We start from the raw sequence: 19,685 nt of genomic DNA, 5'->3' as shown, positions 1-19,685 counted from the left end.
CACAGGAGTGAGGGACTCGAGTGAGACCGGACCCTACGTGGACCGGCAACGAGGGTGCCTGGGGCCTGTGCCCTCAGACCCACGCCCTCGGATTCCCGTCCCCTCACCAACCGCTGGCTCCCGGCTGAGGGCCGCCGGCAGGTGGCATCTCCCAGGTTCCTAGGCAGGTGAAGGTAGGGCTGGGATGGATGCCCACATGGTTCACCATTGGGGAGGACATGGGGGGTGTGTATCTCCACGCGAATCCCAGTGCGTTTACTCAACTGGAATCATGGAAACCAAGGCAGTGCCAGTGTGGGGCCTGCCAGACTCCGGTCTCGGGCCTCGCAGGGTCACTACCCTAAGTGGGATCAGGGTCCGCTAAGGGTCACCGCGGGGCGCCATGTCGCCCCGCCATCGGCCCTTAGGAACAGCGCTGCCGCCCAAGCTGAGGTGGAGGAAGCAGCCGCCGCCCAACCGAAAGAGAGGCCGGGGGCTTCCCGGGGGAAAGGCGGCGACAGCGAGCCGGGCGAACGCCGCGGTCGCCTCAGCCCCGCCCGGCCCCGCCCCGGCCCCTCCGGCCGCCGACGGGAGGTGGGCTGCGGTGGGCGGGAGACCTGCGCCAGCGCCTTTAAGGGGCGTGGCCATATGCTCCGCCCCCAGCCGCCCCTCGCGCTCCAGTCAGGGGAGGAGGCGCCCGTGCCTCGGGGGCGGGTGGGAAGCGAGACCTGCGCTACTGCGCAGGCGCCTTGGCCGGACGACACAGCGTGTGTTTCCAAAATGGCGGCAGCGATGGATGTGGATACCCCGAGCGGCACCAACAGCGGCGCGGGCAAGAAGCGCTTTGAAGTGAAAAAGGTTGGGTCTCGCCAGCGCCTTCCTCGGGGAAGCTTAGAGAAGCACGGATCAGGCTGGCAGGCCCTGGGGTGACCGAGGCGCGGAGGAAAGGCGCTTCCTTTCAGGGCGTTCCTAGGAGCGGGTACCATGAAGGGAAGCCCGGGGGTGGGGGAGGGGGCGGCCTCGGCGTTGATGGACGTGCCGGCGGCCCCAATGCCGAGCGCAGGGCCGAGGTGCGCCGGGCGGGCGCACGGGCCAATCACGCGGGGGCTTGTTGAGAGGCGCGCTCCTGCGACGGGGCTGCGGGAGCCTAGCGCCTGAGCTGTCACTGAAGTGGCTGATGGGGGGAGCGGGGCGAGAGTGGCGAGAAGCCGGGAGCCCGCGGGTTTCCCGCACCGGAGAGGGCCCCGCAGGAGCCCGGCTCGGAGCAGGAAACCCCGCTAGGTCCCTGACGCCCACCCCGTAGAGAGTCTCCAAGTGGACAGCAGGGCTCCCGTGAGAGACGTTGGGTCGGTTCTGTGGTGATCTGTCGACATCCAGAATCTTCCCTTGGGAAAGACATTTAAAAACAAAAAAGATTTTTTCTTACAAGAAAACACCCCAAATCTGGTGGCATTTGTGCGGGACTGCGTCCCAGTTAGGGTGACCGGTCCAGGGGGCGTGGGGGAGGACGCATGGAGAACGAGGACGCTCTTTGCGGGAGTTTTCCTCCTCCCTGTCTGAGCTTTCCCCAAGAGAGGAACTGAGTCTGGAAAACGAGACAGGGGAGCTTGGTGCTGGGAGGTCCGGCCCGCCGCGGACAGCGCCGGCCCTGCTCGGGCGTTTTGGCGTCTGCAGGTGGCTCCTGCCCGCAGCCATGTTGCGCACTGGTAGAGACGGAGCTGCCGCGGGCAAACTGCCGACCAAGTTCCGCGAGCCCCAGAACTGCCCTGGGAGGCGAGGAAGGGGTGGCGGTGGCGCCACGTTAGCGCGTGTAAGGGGAGTTTTTTTCACCCCTTGTCTTAACCGTGGAGGGTGAGCAGTCCCAGAGCCGAGCAGCTCCGTTTGATGCAAAGAACGGAAGCTCTTAGGAACGGATTGGCGTGGCATAGCGGTGTGAGGTTGGAGGGATGACCTTGTTCGGAAACCCGCACCGGGTCGCTGGTTATCCGGCTTATCCCGCGATTACCCACCTGCTTGATCCGGTCGTCTCGGTTCATTCTGTTCCAGCTTTCCCCTGCATACTGCTCCCTGAGCACCTCTGGGGTCCTGCGGATGCCGGAAAAGCCCTTCACAGGAATTCACGTTTGTGCTTATTAAGCCCCAAACAAGCACTTAAACCGTTCCTCACGTGCCTGCATTGATAGGCCTAAGTGATTTTAAACCTTTTAGGGGAGGGAGTATAAAGATGACTCATTCATTTCTGTATTCTGCTGAACCTCTGCAGAGTGGGTGAGCATACATACAGCTCGCAATTGTCCTCTAATGTAACGAGTAAAAATATGTCACAGCTGAACCTTGGGGTACTGGGGGTCCCTGGGGCCCGGGTGGTAGCAACAGCAGTTGCAGCAAAGAGCCCCAAAGTGTGTGTAAGAGAAAAAGAGACTGCGAGGAGAGTGCATTGGCGCCTGTCTTTCTCTTTGCAGTGGAATGCAGTGGCCCTGTGGGCCTGGGATATTGTGGTGGACAACTGTGCCATCTGCAGGAACCACATCATGGATCTCTGTGAGTAGCTGGAGCAGGGCAGGAGCCATTGAGAGGGGAGGCAGGTCGTGGCCATTGCGGTGTGACAGTTCCCTTCTCCACGAGGAGACACAGGGCGCCCGGGTTTCTGATGGTTAGTGCATTAATGTGTTCAAAAGCAAGCCATCTTTCCTGCTGCCCTGCCGACCTGCCCAGCTCTCGGAGTGGATCCGCTTGAGGCCAAGGACACGTGGAGAACGCTGGGAGCACAGGTGCTGTTTGTGCTGCCTCTGGGTCTCCCATGCGAGCTTAAAGGCAGAAGTCTGAATGAAGAGTAAATTATGACCTAAAACATTGTATTTGCTCTCATTTTTTCCTGGGCAGGATTTACAGCTGATCCCTGGTGTCTTCAAACAACTGTGGATCCAAAGTTTATTTTGTTTCTTTGTTTGTTTTCAGGAATTAGGTTTGCACTGAATAGATATGTCCTTCTGCCTTGTCATCAAGCCCTAACCCATACTACCAGCTGTTAGTGGCCTTCCCGTTGGAATGGGTGTTACAAGTCCTGCAGATGAACGGAAGGGTGTGGAAGGATGTGTGTGGGCTGTATGCCAGGACCATGGCGCTTAATGAAAAGGGGCTGTGCAAACACATCTCCCCAGGTGGCAAGGGACAGTTGTGTAAGGCAAAGCCTAAGGAAAAAGACTTTTTCTTGGGAGACCCGGAAGAAGCTCCTGGCTTCGGATTGGCTCAGCTCTGGCCGTTGTGGCCACCTGGGGAGTGAACCAGTGGATGGAAAATATTTCTGTATCTCCTCTGTAAATCTTGCTTTCAATAAAAATTAATCCTAAAAACATTTTTTTATATTAACACCAAACAATAGAGAGGGCACGTTAGCATTGTCCTAGTAGGCGGTTACCTGCACAAAAGACATTTTACACACAGTAGGTATGAGCATGGCTGTTGATGGACTGGCTGTGTTCCGATAAGGGTGGGACACACACGTTGACCACTGCAGGAAAAGTTGAGATTCTAGTTTCATCCTGGTACTAAAATGAGTGGTTGTTGAAATTGGATGCGGCAGCGAAATTGTTGCGTTTTTGAACGTTTGAACTGTAGGCTCTCACTTTGTAGCTGGCTCTTGCCTTTGCAGTTGCATTGTGAACCGCCCTTTTCTGGGCTGCTCTCCTAGGCCTTCTTGCCATTCCTGAAGGATCTGTGACCTGGGCTCGCCTTCAGAGCCCTCTGAGAGCTTCTCCGCTTCGTCCCCTTGTGCCTTGTGGCTTGTTGGTTTTTAAGATTTACTTACTTTCATTTAAAAAACAGATTTACAGAGAGATCTTTTATCTGCTGGTTCCTGCCTCATTGGCCTGCGCTGAGCTGGTCAGGAACCAGGAGCTTCTGCGTCACCCATGCGCACAGGGTCCCAATGACCTGAGCCGTAAGCAGGGAGCTGGGCAGGAAGTGGAGCATCTGGGACACGAACTGGTGCCGTGTGAGATGCCAGCATTTGGGGGAGGGTTGGCCAGTTGGACAGCTGTGCGGCAGGAGGGGGCAGTGGCTTGGGCCTGCTTTTTTTCTATCCGAGCGTTTTCCAGTCCAAACCAAAAATGCCAACGCATACACAGTCTTAAACTATCAGCTGCCCACCTTAATGAAGCCAGCATAAAGAAGTGAAATTAATATGATACTTAATCTGTATGTTAAATATTTTCATTTTAGCATGTGATCAGTGTAAAAAAAAAAGTATGTTTGCTTTGTTTTCTTTTTGTATCAAAGTTGAGCTGCATTGCACACTTGCAGTGCGTCTTCATTCAGGCTAGCACATCTCACGTGCCCAGGTGCCTCGTGTTGAATAACTAATGTTTTGAGCAGTGTAAGACTAATCCATTCTTGATCTTCATATCTCACATTGAACTTGCTCAAAGAAGTTGATTTGGATCATACACATACATAAACTGGCCATGGCAGCTGTGTTAGTCATCTAGGTGAGTTAGCTTCCAGTCGTATGTTATTTAATGCTGTATACCAAGGAGTTAGCGTGGTGTGTAGCATGAGGAAAGTTCTCACTAGATACTTGCTGAGTGAATAATATAAATACAAAATACCAGAGTATGCTATAGTTATTGCAGCTTGGAAAGCACAAATCAGATCTTTTGTGTTGGAGAGTGATCAGTATGTGACAGTGGTAAATCTCCCTGGCCTTGTTTATACTTTGGCTGCTTCCCTTTTATTCTTTAAAGATTTTTTTTAATTTGAAAAATTAAAAAATATATAGAGAGAGATAGGTAGGGAATGAGAGGTCTCCAATCCACTGGTTCACTTACCAGCCACAGTAGCTGGTGTTGGGCCTGCCAGAGCCAGGAGCCAGAAGCTTCATGCAGGTCTTGTACGTGGGTGCTGGGGGCCCAAACACTCGGGCCATCCTCCTGCCGTCCCAGGTGCGTTAGCAGGGAGCCGGATTGGGGGTGGAGCAGCCAGGGTTTGAACCAGTGCTCATACTCCCATTGCCAGCAGTGCAGCCAATGGCTTAATGTGCTACGCCACAGCACTGGCCCCCGTTTCCTTTCACACTACAATCCAATCAGCAGCTCACATGGTGTTTACTGAAGACGGCAGGAATCCATCACCGAAAACCACACGCACAGTTTTCAGTGTGTTTGGGTGGGGTCTTTGATTATGTGCTACTGCCAGCTGCTTGCCTTGCCTTTTCGCAGCCTGGAGCTAGAGGCTCTTTTCTGAAAGTAGCTCATACGTTTTTATAATGCTTTTCTTTGCCTCTGTATTTAAGTATTTGTGTACTTAATGTGAGAGTATAGTTCTTGGAAGGACTACAACACACAAATGCTGTGTTTTCTTAGAATTGAACACTTGAGGAATCCAGTTCGACTGTGGTTAGATACCTGTATTATCAGATAATGTCTAATGTCTTCTAAGTGAGCTAACGTTGCAGTATAATGGTAAAGCTGTTGCTTAATGATTCTGGCATCCCACATGGATACTGGTTTGTATTCTGACTGTTCCACTTCCAATCCAGCTTCCTGCCGTGGAGTTCGGACAAGCAGAGAAAGATTGTGTGTGTGTGTGTGTGTGTGTGTGTGTGTCTGCGTGCGCCCGTGTGCAATTTATATGTCTTTTTTTAAAAGATTTTTTTATTATTGGAAAGCCGGATATACAGAGAGGAGGAGAGATAGAGAGGAAGATCTTCCATCCGATGTTTCACTCCCCAAGTGAGCCGCAACGGGCCGGTACGCGCCAATCCGAACCCGGGACCAGGAACCTCTTCCGGGTCTCCCACCTGGGTGCAGTGTCCCAATGCATTGGGCTGTCCTCGACTGCTTTCCCAGGCCACAAGCAGGGAGCTGGATGGGAAGTGGGGCTGCCGGGATTAGAACTGGCGCCCATATGGGATCCCGGGGCTTTCAAGGCGAGGACTTTAGCCGCCAGGCCACGCTGCCGGGCCCAATTTATATGTCATTTTAAAAAATATTGTAAATGGCAGATGAAGAAGAACTCCTGTAACAAAAAATTAAGAATATTTGAGTAAAAGGCAAAAGCAGAGAGCAGTTCATCTACTCCGCAAAGGTTACTCAGGCAGGCCTAGGCCAGGCTGAAGGCAAAAGCCAGGAGATTCATCCTGGTCTCCCATGTGGGTGCTTCCCCAGGCCTGTCGGCAGGGAGCTGGATGGGAGCAGAACAGCTTGGATTCCAGGTGGGCCGCCAGTGTGGGATGTCAGAGTCTCAGGCTGTGGTAAACCATTGCGTCACAACTGTAAAAAAACAAAAAGAATGTACAAGTTTGTTAAGAGACTTTAATTGTTAAAGGTGAAAATATGACTAGATTCGGCAGCAGCCATTTTTGTAGTAACTCCAGTCTGGCATTAAGTGAATAATTAACAATCAGAGCTATAGGCGAATCACAAAGATCAGGGCTGCCCCGGTCAGATCCTACAAGACAGTCCTGGTCTGGGACTTCTCCTTTGGAATCTGCCACATTTGCGCTATTTTTTTGTTTGCTTTTTGTTTTTTGATTTGAAAGATAAAGTCACGAAGAGAAAGGTTGTGAGATGGTTCTGCTATTTCATTGGGGCTTGGCCAGGCGGGGGCCAGGCTGAAGCCAGGAACCTCGAGCTCCATCCAGGACTCTGATGTGGGGGACAAGGGCCAGAGTATTCGAGCCATCTTCCACTGCTTTGCCACGTGTGTTAGCAGAGGAGTAGGAGGGACGTGTGGTGCTCATGTGGTTGTCTGCCTCACAGGCAGTGACGTAACCACGTAACCCGCTGTGCCATGATGCCAGCACCCTTGCTGGGGCTTAGTATTGACCTTACGTGCTCCCATTTATTGATTGTTTTAGAATATTCCTGAAATGTACAATGTGCTGGGTGTTCTTAATTTTTATTTCTGTTGCAAGCCAGATATATGGAGAGGAGGAGACACAGGGTGGAAGATCTTATGTGCTGTGCTATCGTCTGCTCGGGGCTGACCGTGACGAGTGCCTGCCTCAGATTGTTTTTTTTTGTTGTTGTTGCTTTTATTTTTAATGATTTTTTTTAATTGGAAAGGCAGATATAGAGAGAGAAGGAGATACAGAGAGGATATACCATCTGCTGGTTCAGTCCCAAAGTGGCTACAACGGCCAGAACTGAGCCTATCCGAAGCCAGGAACTTCCTCCAGGTCTCCCACCTGGGTGCAGGGTCCCAAGGCTTTGGGCCGTCCTCCACTGCTTTCCCAAGCCACAGGCAGGGAGCTGGATGGGAAGAGGGGCTGCTGGGATTAGAACTGGTGCCCATATGGGATCCCAGCATATGCAAGAGAGGGTTTAACCACTATGCTATCGTGACAGTCCCATGTTTTGTTTTTCAGATTTTTTTTTGGACAGTAGGGTTATTGAAGAAGAGCTATCATTTTTCTGCTGTTTCACTCCGCAGATAATTGCAGTGTCTAGGACTGGGCCACACCAAAGGCAGAAGCCTAGAGCTTTATCTGTCTTCTTCGTGAATAAGAGTCCCAAGGACCCAAGCCATTCTCTGGTTTGCCAGGCTCATTAGCAGGCAGCTGAATTGAAAGTGGAATAGCCAGGATTTGAACCAGAACTTACATGGGTTATTGGTGTCATAGATGGGTTGTTGTTGTTGTTATTTTTTATTCAATTTTTTTCTTTTTTTTTTTTATTAATTATTTTGCATTATGTGACAGTTTCATAGGCTCTGGGAATCCCCCCGCCCCTCCCCCCTGGTGGATTCCTCCACCTTGATGCAGTATTACAGTTCAAATTCAATCAAGATTCTTTTCTTGCAAACATATACCAAGCATAGAGTCCAGCTACTTATTGTCCAGATGGGTTGAACAGTTTCTTGGGGAGACCATTTCTGGTCCGAAGTTAGAGCTGGTAGACTATCATCCCAGTCAATTAAAAGTCCCAATATAACATCAACAGCAATTTGCAACATTATGGAATTGACATGGTTTTGAGTAACCAGTATGTTAAAAAAAAAAAAAAAGCAAGTTCTTAACCACAACCTATGATTAGCTCATTGACATTTCAATTTTAGTTTATATACAGGACCGGCTGCTATATACCTTAAAATGGCTATAAGGTACCATTCAGCTGTCGCGTGTCTATTTCATTTTCGTATTTAGCCATTTGTTGTGTTGAAGTATAATTTTGCTGATCTTTTATTTGACGAGAAGCTGCTTTTTCTAAGATTAATTTTATTGGAAAGGCAGATTTACAGAAAAAAAAAAAGAGAAAGATTTTCCGTTCTCTGGTTCATTCCCCAAATGGCCACAGTGGCTGGAGCTGAGTCCATCTAAAACCAGTTTTGTTACATGGGTTCAGGAGCCCAAGTACGGGGCCATCTTCTCCTGCTCTCCCAGGCCATAAGCAGAGAGTAGGATCAGCAATGGAAGCAGTAGAGCGTGAACTGGCCACCCAGGTGGAGGTTTAGCTTTTGAGCCGCTGCACTATGTCAGGCCCTTCTGCCTCGGTTTCGCTTGGCAACCATTGCACTCAGCGCAGCAGAAGCTTGGGAGGCGTAGGTGCGAGTCCCTGCTGCACTCTCCTAGTGCGCTGCAAGCCACGGCCCTTCTCACCTGGCATTCTCAAGGGCAGGACGAACTGTCATGCTCATTTTTGTTCTTTTATACATTTTTTTTCTGGCAAAGAATACATATATACCTGGCCCCTATTTTCTCTGTTTATGGAAGCGATTTTCTTTTCTCAAGTGTTGAGCTCTGCACTTAGAAAGACGGGGTAGGGGCTGGCACAGTGGTTCAACACACTGATCCTTTGTAGTGCTGGCATCGCATATGAACACCAGTCCAAGTCCTGGCTGCTGCACCCCTGATGCAGCTCCCTGCTTGTGGCCTGGGATAGCAGTAGAGGATGGCTCTAGTCCTTGGGTTTCTGTTCCCACGTGTGAAACTCAGAAGTTCCTGGCTTTGATGTGCTCAGCTCCAGCCATTGCGGCCATTTGGGAAGGGAGTCAGCTGATGGAAAATATTGTCTTTCCATGTAAATCTGCCTTAAAAAAATAAAAGCAGTAAAGAAGCAAAGAAAGATAGGGTCCCTACTCTGCTGGAGCTGTGACTGGGACTGTGTCCAGAGGGAGCACAGGGTCACCTGGCAGTGTTACAGCATGCATTGTGAAAGTTGGAAGGGCGAGAACTGCCGTGGGGCGTCAGGAGAAGCTTCAGCCCTCATGGGAATGTAAGCTGTTACCGAGGGGGAGATGGACCTGAGAGAGAACTCGCTCTGGCGTGGAGCCAAGTCATGGAGCAAGGCCGAGGCTTCTTCCTAGTTTTGGTATGAGTACGTGTGCTGCCAAGGCAAGCCCAAGTGGAGACTTCATGGTGTAGGGAGCCAAAGTAGTGCCGTGGCCACAGCCAGAAAGATCCAGAACAAACTGAAATGTGATGGACCTTCGAACAGTTTGGAGTTTTGTGTTGTTTGTTTTTAAAGATTCAGAAAGTCACAGAGTAGAGATGGGTCTTCTGTTGGATCCGCTGGTTCACTCCTCAGGTGGCCATGGAAGCCAGGGCCGAGCCAGGGCAAAGCAGGGTCCAGGCACTTAGGCCATCCTCTGCTGCTTTCACAGGCTGTTAGCTAGATCAGAAGTGTAACAGTCAGGACATGAAGTAGTGTCCATATGGGATCCTGGCATTTCAGGTGGCTGCTTTACCCACCGTATCACACCAGCCCCAAAACAGTTTTTGGTTTTACTATATGGTCCTTGAGGCCTAACACAATAGCCTAGTGGATAAATCCTCACCTTGAATGCACCAGGATTCCATGTTGGGTGCTTGTTAGTGTCCTAACTGCTCCACTTCCCATCCAATTCCCTGCTTGTGGCCTGGGAAAGCAGTCGAGGATGGCCCAAAACCATGAGACCCTGCCCCCATGTGGGAGACCCGAAAGAGGCTCCCGGCTCCTGGCTTCAGATTGGCTCAGCTCTGGCCATTGTGGCCATCGGGAGAGTGAACTAGTGGACACAAGAGCTTTCCCTCTGTGTCTCCTTCCCTCTGTAGATATGCCTTTCCAATACAAATACATTTAAAAAAACAACACACACACACACACGGCCCTAGTCTAAGGACGAGGGTCCCACTTGAAGATTACCAGTTGTTACTTCTCTGCCATTCTGAATACTGAGTTCACAGCTTCAGAAGTCAGCAAGCTGTGGTCTACAATCTCCACTGTAATCAGATGATTAAAACATAAGTTACACTGTTTTATTGGGGAAATGGTTGCCAAAATCAAGTTTTGGAGGGTCAACAGGCTAATCCTCTGCCTGCAGCACCAGCGTCAGATATGGGTGCCCAGCTACTTAACTTCCCATCTTCTGCCTATTTGTGGCTTAAGAACAGTGGAGGATGGGCCAAAGCCTTGGGACCCTGCATCCACATGGAAGACCTGGAAGAAGGTCTTGGCTCCTGGCTTTGGATTGGCTCATTTCCACCCATTTGGGGAATGATGGAAGATCTTTCTGTCTCTTTCTTTCTATAAATCTGCCTTTCCAGTAAAAATAAATGGAAAAAATCAAGTCCTATGGTTTTGAATCTTTTATTGTTAGGGTGGTATATGCCGTTCTCCCACTGTACCTATTAAAATCTTTGTTTCTTACCCATGCACTGTTTCCACATGCAGTGATTTGAATTATTTCCTGTTATGTAGTTGAAAACTTTTTGTATTAGTTTATCTGAGACAGACAGAACAAGAGTCCTGTACTGTTGCTGGTTCACCTCCCAAGTTCTCGCAGACCTAGCACTAGGCCAGGCCAAGGCCAGGGTTAGGAACTCAGCGCAGGACTCCCTGTGTGCATGACAGGGACCCGATTCCTTGAACCGTTGCACCGTCTCCCAGCATGCACTTTAGCAGGAAGCTGGAGTAAGGCGCCAGAGCTGGGACTTGAACCTGATTCCCTGGTGCTGTATGTGGGAACTGGCGCCCTTAACGCTACGGCTGACACCCAGTCCTCAGATGAGGGTCTCCATTCTGTTACCATCTTTGGAGAAAGCAGATTGTTGCTTCATGATCCTTAACCATTGAATAGTTAGCTCGAGGTTTTGCCTTCAGTCCCAGTCTCAGCAGATCTTTATCGAAGCTCCCTCCTTTGCTCTGTGGTGAAGTTGCTGGTGGCTGTGGTTGGATAATGGCCTTGGCTTCCCAGAGCGAGAGTATAGCAGTGTTGAGCCCTGATGTCTGACCATCGCCCTAACAGCCCGGCCGTGCTTTGCTTGATGGTGTCCTGAAGAGTGTTGAGTTTGGATGCCTGTTCGGGGGTTTGTCCGTAGTCAGGGGTCTTCATTCTTATTTTTTATCCGCCTCAGTTCACAGTTTCCCACCTGAGCCCTTTATGGGTTGGAGCATGCTGGCCGGCAAGGCACGCCTGTGGACCAATTGGGGACTAAGAGGAAACGCTGACCACGAATAGAAAAGAGATGCCAGTTCTGAGAACAGTCAGGGTGAGGAGGTGACTTTAAGACTTAAATTCACCAAGGGAAAATCACTTCCATTTTGATAGGCCAGGTTACGCCCAGTCTTTAAAAGCACCAGTCTAATCATTTTTTAAAGATTCATTTATTTGAAAGAAAGAGTCACAGAGAGGAAGAGACAGATTTTTTTTTTACAGATTTATTTATTTTTTATTACAGTTAGATATACAGAGAGGAGGAGAGACAGAGAGGAAGAGCTTCCGTCCGATAATTCACTCCCCAAGTGAGCCGCAACGGGCCGGTGCTGTCCCGATCCGAAGCCGGGAATCAGGAACCTCTTCTGGGTCTCCCACGCGGGTGCAGGGTCCCAAATCTTTGGGCCGTCCTCGACTGCTTTCCCAGGCCACAAGCAGGGAGCTGGATGGGAAGTGGAGCTGCTGGGACACAAACCAGCGCCCAAGTGGGATCCCAGTGTGTTCAATGTGAGAACTTTAGCCGCTAGGCCACACCGCCGGACCCGGAAGAGACAGATATTCCACCCACTGGTTCAGTCCACAAATAGTGACAATGACCAGGACCAGGCCAAAGCCAAGATCTGGGTCCTTCCTCTGGGTCTCCCACATGGATGGCAGGAGCCCAAGCACTAGGATGTCTTGCACTGCTTTTCCCAGGCCATCAGTAGGGAGCTGGAAGGGAAGTGGAGCAGACAGGACACCAGCTGGCAGCTCTACGGGATGCTGGCACCACCAGTGGTGGCTCTGCGTGCTACACCGCGCCGGCCCTGGGACTTTGGGGAAGTGTCCGAAGGCACCCAGTGAAAACGTGCCATCTTCTGTGCCCTTTTGGTTGATCCCAGGTCCCGTGATCTTGTTGTCTTGTTCCCACAGGCATCGAGTGTCAAGCTAACCAGGCGTCTGCTACCTCGGAAGAGTGCACCGTGGCGTGGGGCGTCTGCAATGTAAGGACACACCTTTACTGTCTGCGTGACTGGGAGACGGACTGCCACCCTCCCTGCTTTGCCCGTCTTGAAAATGGGGACAGTACGAGCCCACCTTTCTCGCAAAAGGTGTATAATGGATAAAAAAGAAAAAGACTTTACAAAGTCGGTAACAGTATAGAACTGTGTGGTGCGAAGAGCACCACTGTGTGCGAAGAAATAAGCAAGCCCACCTGTGTTAGAGTCCTGGGGCTTCACCTTCAGGAACTGCCCTTAGTTCCTTTGGCCCCATCGATATGCACAATCTTACCTTGCAAGTATGGAAACGGGCTTTGAAGGGCGTGTGTCCGGTGCGAAAGCAAAGTGCTCAGGTCTGTGTGTGGCCAGTGGACAGTGGTGGGAGTTTGAAAACCTGACTTGTGGCAGTGTTTTCTGCAGCTTCCCGAGGCCGAACACAGGGCCTTCCCTGGCCATGACAGCTTTGGAGGACAGCAGACATCAAACGTGTTATTTCTAGCACATGTTTAAAAATTCACCCGTAGAGCCACGTGGTCACAGTCAGCATGAGCTGGACCTGTCCTGCTCAGGCCTCCTGTGTGCCGAGGGGACAGGACCCGCAGCCCCCAGCATGACTGACAACAAGGAGGATCCGGCATCCCCACCATTCCCTGTCCGCGTCTTCCTTGCTCTCGTGTAGAATGGGCTAGTGGGAAACATGTAGTTACAGTTTCATTAAATGTGCCTGGGCCTGGGCCTCAGGCCCAGTCCTGGTTCCAGTGCTGAGTCCTGTGCAGCACAGCTCCTGGAGTTAGCAAGTCACCTCACTTGTCTGCGCTTCAGCTTCCTGTCTGCACAGTGAAGATAGTAGTATCGGCTGTGCTTGCTTGCCGGCTCGCTGCGAGGCTCAGATAAGGTAGTAAGTGTCAACATTGCTGTGAGCTGCTGAGTCTTGGAAGTGTCTCTTGTGTAAGTTCTCCCTGCGCTGCCATGTACAACCACAGGCACACCCTAGGACACGAGCAGGAGAGCCAGGGACCCCGAGCCCCGTGCTGCAGGCCGCCCTGGGGAGCCTGGGGACACAGACCCTGTACTGCTACTGCAAGGTGCTTGACAGGCATGGGGAGGTCAGAGGCCTGAAGCACCGCAGGTGACCCTGACCCCAGCACCCAATGGGAGAGAAAAGTGTCTTGGCTTCCTGCCCAGATTTCATAGTTGTGAATATGTTAAGCCTACAAAGCATACATCATTTGTTAGGGTGTCATTTCGCGTTTCCAGCTCTGCCTCAGCCACCAATCACGGTGGGGCTTCAGGCTCCTGGCACCTGGGGGTGCCCCTCGGAGGTGGCTCAGTCCCTGCGTGTGCTTGGCTCTCGCCAGAAGAACACAGGGCCCTCTCCCAGACGCTCGCCGGCTCCCAGCCCCAGTTACCTCAGTTATCTGAGAGCGCGGTGCCTTCCTGGTCCTGACTGTGGACATAGCCCTGGCTGCTCGTTGACGGCTGCTCTAAGGCTTTCCCTCATAGCACTTCCTGTCAGCCTGGCCTTAAAATCCTCATTCCTTGTAAAGACCGAGTGCCTCACCCTTTTAAGGATTGTGAGCCCTGAGCTCTGGCAGTCCCCACATAGGGAAGTGGGAAGTGTGCCTGTGACCAGGAGGCTGACGGGCAGGTGGACCCGGGAGCCACGCCTGCCTGGTCCTCTGAGGAGAGCCGGAGCGAGCTCTCCGCTGGCTCACATGCCCGTGCTGCCGCCATTATCTCTCCCTTTTGTGGAACCATTTTTTCCTTAAGACTGATCTGTTTATTTGAAAGGCAGAGTTGGACAGAGATCTTCCATCCACTTGTTCACTCCCCAGACTATGGCAGTAGCCTGGGTTGGGCTCAGCTGAAGCCAGGAGCTTCATGTAGGTGTCCCAAGTGGGTGGCAGGGACCCCAGGATTAGAGCCATCCTCTGCTTTCCCAGGTACATTAACAGGGAGCAGGATAGGAAGTGGAGCAGCTGGCACTTGAAGCGAAGTCCATGTGAGACGCCGGTGTCACAAATGGCAGCTTAATGTGCTATACCACAGCACCAGCCCTGTTAGCAGCACTTCTACCCAGTGTTTAATTGCAGACAGCCTCATCACCCCAAGGGTGCTCCGATGTTGAACCTGCCTTGTTGTCCCCTGTCCTTCCCCGCCCACCACGTGGACCCCACCTTCCCTCCTGTGAAGCGTGTCAGTGATGAGTTCCTGCTAACCAAATGTGTCTTTTCTTCCAGCACGCTTTTCACTTCCACTGCATCTCTCGCTGGCTCAAAACACGGCAGGTGTGTCCCTTGGACAACAGAGAGTGGGAGTTCCAAAAGTAGGTGTCTCGGGCTATTTGGTGATGTCAGGCGGGCCGTTCTTGGGGCCCCTTGGGCTGACGGGAGCGCAGTCTTAGGGGACAGAGAAGTGGGGTAGGCCTTGTTCGTAGCTGAGCTGGTGGTTAGATGTTCGGAGGACCATTTCTGTGGAGGAGGAACAAAGGGCCGGCACGTGTGGAATCTGCAGCTCGGGGCTTCCCAACCTCCGGGGGCTGCAGAGGCAGAAATACCAGAGTGTGAGCACTCCCACGGCCTGGGCCGCACCGCGGCAGCCCCTGTGCTTGGGGTCGGACCAGCCGCCTGCCACGTGTTCCACTGCTCTGTCTCACAGGGCTGACGTTTGGGGCTGTCCTGACTGATGTATTATGTGCATAATCATGGCATGGTAAAGTTAAAATTTCAGATGGTTGAAAGGGCATTTACCACAAAAACTAAGTCTGCCACATTAGGCCCACACTGGAGTGTTGCTGGTGGGAGCAGCTTCATGCTTCTCGGTCTCCGTAGGTAAATTTGCATGTAGGACCTTATGGTACTGGTATATGTATACATATACATCTTAATAAGGTTTAGTTATCTGAAAAAGTGACAAGAGGAGAGAGAGAGAAAGTTCATTCCCCAGGTGGCCCAAACAGCCAGGGCGGGGCCAGGCCAAAGCCAGGAACATCTCCCACGTGGGTGCAGGGACTCGAGTGCTGGGCCCGTTCTCTGCTGCTTTCCCTGGGTGCATTAGTAGGGAGCTGGAAGGGAAGTGGAGCAGCTGGGGCTTGAACCGGTAACCATTTAGGGTGGTCTCTTGTGTATAACAGTTTATCCTGTTTTTTGTTTGTTCGCTTTCCTATTGCATACATTTTAGAAAAGTCCATATGCATAGCCATCAGACTCTCTCCTCTGTGGTGGGGCAGAGCATGTCCTTAGGTACCACAGTTACCGTAACTTTAAGTCCGTCTGCATTGATGGGCGTCTGTTTTTGGTTTTCCGTGTTAAGCAGCGTACAGGATGGACGTAAGAGTCCATGCGTCGTGGTGTGCATGTGCGAGTGTGTCTGTCGCAGGGAAGTTCACGAGCCTGCACTCGGGACGCTGCCGGGGGTCTGCCACACACTCCGCAGCCCTGCTGTCCTGGGGGCCAGAGCTGGGGCTCAGGGCGCAAGTTTTCACAAGCGACTGGGCAACTTTTTTTTTTAATCTTTTACATGTTTCTGTGTACATGTGTATTGTGCCCATTATTGGTGATTTTTAATTAGGATGTTGATGAGAATTTTTTCTTTTTTTTAGATTAAAAAAAAAATTGCATTCTAGTCAATGTCTGATACCTCTCTGTGTGTCTCTCCAACTTGCCAGGGCCTCTCTGCCGTGCACCCCTGAGCTCCGTTCGTGGAGGTGGGCGCTGAGTCTTGCGTACGGTGCAAACATGTCTCAGGCCCTGCTTCCCGGTCCTTGAGGCCTGACGGAACTGCTCATCAGGCAGCAGCATTTGCTCATGGCAGGCTTCGGTCCCAGAGCCTGCCTTGGGTTCCCTTCAGACCAGTGAGCCTCAACGCTGCCCTTCCAGGCAGTGCCACCGCTGCCCTGGGAAAGAATAAAATCTAAAGCACTCTGGTTTTTTTGTTCATTTGCTTTTGGTTTTTTGTTTTTAATTTTATTTTTGATGATGTTTGCATAGTTGATTGGAGTGGGAAGGGTGGAGGATCAGCGGACAGTGGGTGAGCCGTTGTTTACTCGTTTTCTTTTTCTTCTTCCCATATATGGGGAGAGGAGGATACCAGAGGACAAGCCACGCCCACCCTCCCAGACAGCTGCACTGCCCGGGTGGCGGCCTGCCACTGCTGGCATCCCAGGGTCCCTGCTGTGGAGCCTTTCCTGAGGGTTCTGCTCATGTTATTTTGATAGTTCTGAGATGCTGCTGCTAACACTGCTCCAAGGATGAGGAAATTCTTTGTTTGTTTTCGAGTTGTATTTATTTATTTGAGAGAGAGAGAGGGATCTCCCACCCACTGGTTCCCTCCAGGTGGCTGCAGCAGTTGGGGTGTGGCCAGGCCGAAGCCTGGAGTCTCATCCCCGTGTCCCGTGGGGCTGCAGGTCCCAAGTACTAGGGCCGTCTGCTGCTGCACTCCCAGGCCATCAGCTGGATCACAGGAGTAGAACAGCCAGGATTTGAGCCAGCAGCCGTGTGGGATATCCAGTCAGACTGTGGCTTTACGCACTGCACCACAGTTGCAGCCCTGCTAGCACACTCCCTAAGACCGTGTCAGACCCACTCTGCGCTCCGTTCACACCCCCCGCAGCGCTGGCTGGTGTGGGGAGTGGCAGGGCAGCTCTTTTTAGATGATGTGCAGGGGATTTTGCTGTGAAAAGCCTTCCAAGGATCCTCCCAGATGATGGAGGCAGGACCCAGAGGTCCACGTCCACGTCAGGTTCACTTGATGAGCAGCTCCCTGCCCCGAAAGAGCCAGAGCAAGAGAGATGCTGTGTTGAGGACTGCTCATGGAAAAAACGGGGCCTGGCATGTTTACTGTGACACCTGCCTTGGCTTCTGGGGGACTCAGGACCCGTGAAACTCCTGGCTCGATTCTCCACACTCCCGGAGTACTGCCCGCGGCCACAGCTCTACTTGGAACTGACAGTGGACTTTGAACTTGTTAGCTGTCTAACTACTGTCCTTCTTTCTTGCCTTAAGCCTCCCCTGCCAGACACCTCAGGCCAGGGACACCCCAAAGCTCCAGCAGGCTGGGAGGCGGAGCCCCTTTCCCCAAACCAGCTGTGACTTCTTCGCTCACAGACTCCCGGTGACACCCTGCCACTGCTGTGACTGAGCCAGGGGAGGGCCCAGCTGCGGCAGGGTTAGGGGAGAGAGTGCGGAGAGCTGGAGGAGCAGTGTCCCGCCCAGGCTGGGAGACACGAGGAATCACTCATTCTTTGCAGAGTTCACGCTCAGGTGCTCATAGGTAGAAGCACGTTTTATCATCTCAAACAGGAAATTGCTGTGGAATTAATAAAATGATCTACTTTGTCTTTCAGGTATGGGCACTAGAAAAAGAATTCTTCCATCAAGCTTAATTGTTTTGTTGTTCATTTAATGACTTGCCCTCTAGTTACTTAATTATAAATTAGATAGAACTGTGTCTTTTCTGTGTTGAATTTGTTGTTCCTTCGACCATATTGTATTGTTAAGTAAAGTCTGGTTGGATTCTAGAATGGTGTTGTCTCCTGTGTTTGTGGGAAGGAAAGCCGGCTTTTGCAGACTGACAACAGTCATTGTGAAAGCCCTCGTCAGTCACAGCAGTGGGCTGCAGGCCCCCGAAATGGAGTCTTGCTGACATCCAGTTTTGGGCTGGCCTGAGCCAAGTGCGTGCAGGTCTGGGAGTGCCGGGGCTGCCTCTGCTGGCTCAGGGACCAAGTGCTTGCCCTGTCACTGTTTCCTTGCCGCCAAATCACCACGTGCCTTTAATTTAGCCTGTTGATATCTTGGACTCTTGACCCAAAGTCATCAATGGAATTATTTCTTCAACACCTACTATGTGCAATGCTTTGGCAATGCAGAGCTGAATTAGACAGCTGTCCTTGACCTTCACGCCGCCGCTGTGTGTGGAGATTGCCAAAAGGATAAAGTGAATATGTGATAGATGCTAATTCTGGAAGGATCCACAAGGCCCAAATCTAGGCTTTGGATTTTTTTTTTATTTATTTGGGGGCCCAGCGCGATAGCATAGTGGTTAAAGTCCTCACTTTGAACACGTTGGGATCCCATACGGGCACTGGTTCGTATTTTGGTGGTCCCATTTCCCATTCAGTTCCCTGCCTGTGACCTGGGAATGCAGTCAAGGACAGCCCAAAGCCTTGGGACTCTGCACCCGCGTGGGAGACCTGGAAGAAGTTCCTGGCTCCTGGCTTCGGATTGGCTCAGCTCCAGACATTGCAGCCACTTGGGGAGTGAACCATTGGATGGAAGATCTTCCTCTCTGTCTCTCCTCCTCTCTAAATCTGCCTTTCCAATAAAAATAAATCTTAAAAAAAAAAAAAAAGATTTATTTGGAAGGCAGAATGAGAAAAAAGCAGAGACATGCAGAGAGCCCTTCCAGTTCCAACAAGTGACTCCCTAGATGAGATGGTTAGGCCTCCACCCAGTTGCCCCTCAGGGTGGCAGCAATCTAAATGCTTGGGCCACGTGCTGCTGCTTTCCCAGGCACACCAATCAGGCAGCTGAATTGGAAGTAGAGCAGCCAGGACTTGAACTGGCACCCACATGGGATGTTGGCTTAACCTGTGCCGCAATGCTGCTCCCACAGGCATGATTTTAAAGTGCCAATTCTCTATACACATATACACACATGTGTGTATATGTACATATATACGTATATACATATATGTACATATAAAATATATATATATTTTTAAAGATTTATTTTTATTGGAAAGTCAGATACACAGAGAGGAGGAGAGACAGAGAGGAAGATCTTCTGTCTGATGGTTCACTCCCCAAGTGAGCCGCAACGGGCCAGTACGCGCCGATCCGAACCCGGGAACCAGGAACCTCTTCCAGGTCTCCCACGCGGGTGCAGGGTCCCAATGCATTGGGCCATCCTCAACTGCTTTCCCAGGCCACAAGCAGGGAGCTGGATGGGAAGTGGAGCTGCCAGGATTAGAACCGGCACCCATATGGGATCCCAGGGCTTTCTTTTTTTTTTTTTTTTTAAAGATTTATTCATTTTATTACAGCCAGATATACAGAGAGGAGGAGAGACAGAGAGGAAGATCTTCCATCCGATGATTCACTCCCCAAGTGAGCCGCAACGGGTTGGTACGCGCCAATCCGATGCCGGGACCAGGAACCTCTTCCGGGTCTCTCACGCGGGTGCAGTGTCCCAATGCATTGGGCCGTCCTCGACTGCTTTCCCAGGCCACAAGCAGGGAGCTGGATGGGAAGTGGAGCTGCCGGGATTAGAACCGGCGTCCATATGGGATCCCAGGGCGTTCAAGGCGAGGACTTT

General features: G+C 51.5%; 1 protein-coding gene across 1 annotated transcript; it reads left to right on the top strand.

Annotated features, from left to right (window-relative positions):
* Nucleotides 1-679: 679 nt before the first annotated feature.
* On the top strand, nt 680-17,892 carry RBX1 (ring-box 1). Its single transcript, XM_004589477.3, has 5 exons — nt 680-837; nt 2,442-2,520; nt 12,304-12,374; nt 14,612-14,697; nt 17,716-17,892. The coding sequence occupies exons 1-5, from the start codon at nt 760-762 to the stop codon at nt 17,726-17,728; spliced, it is 327 nt and encodes a 108-aa protein (XP_004589534.1). The 5' UTR covers nt 680-759; the 3' UTR covers nt 17,729-17,892.
* The last annotated feature ends 1,793 nt before the right edge of the window (nt 17,893-19,685 follow it).

This window comes from Ochotona princeps, chromosome 15 (assembly GCF_030435755.1).
Source record: "Ochotona princeps isolate mOchPri1 chromosome 15, mOchPri1.hap1, whole genome shotgun sequence".
NCBI classification, from domain to species: Eukaryota; Metazoa; Chordata; class Mammalia; order Lagomorpha; family Ochotonidae; genus Ochotona; species Ochotona princeps.
Note: the sequence above shows the minus strand (reverse complement) of the source record. Positions and strands in the feature narration are given on the sequence as shown.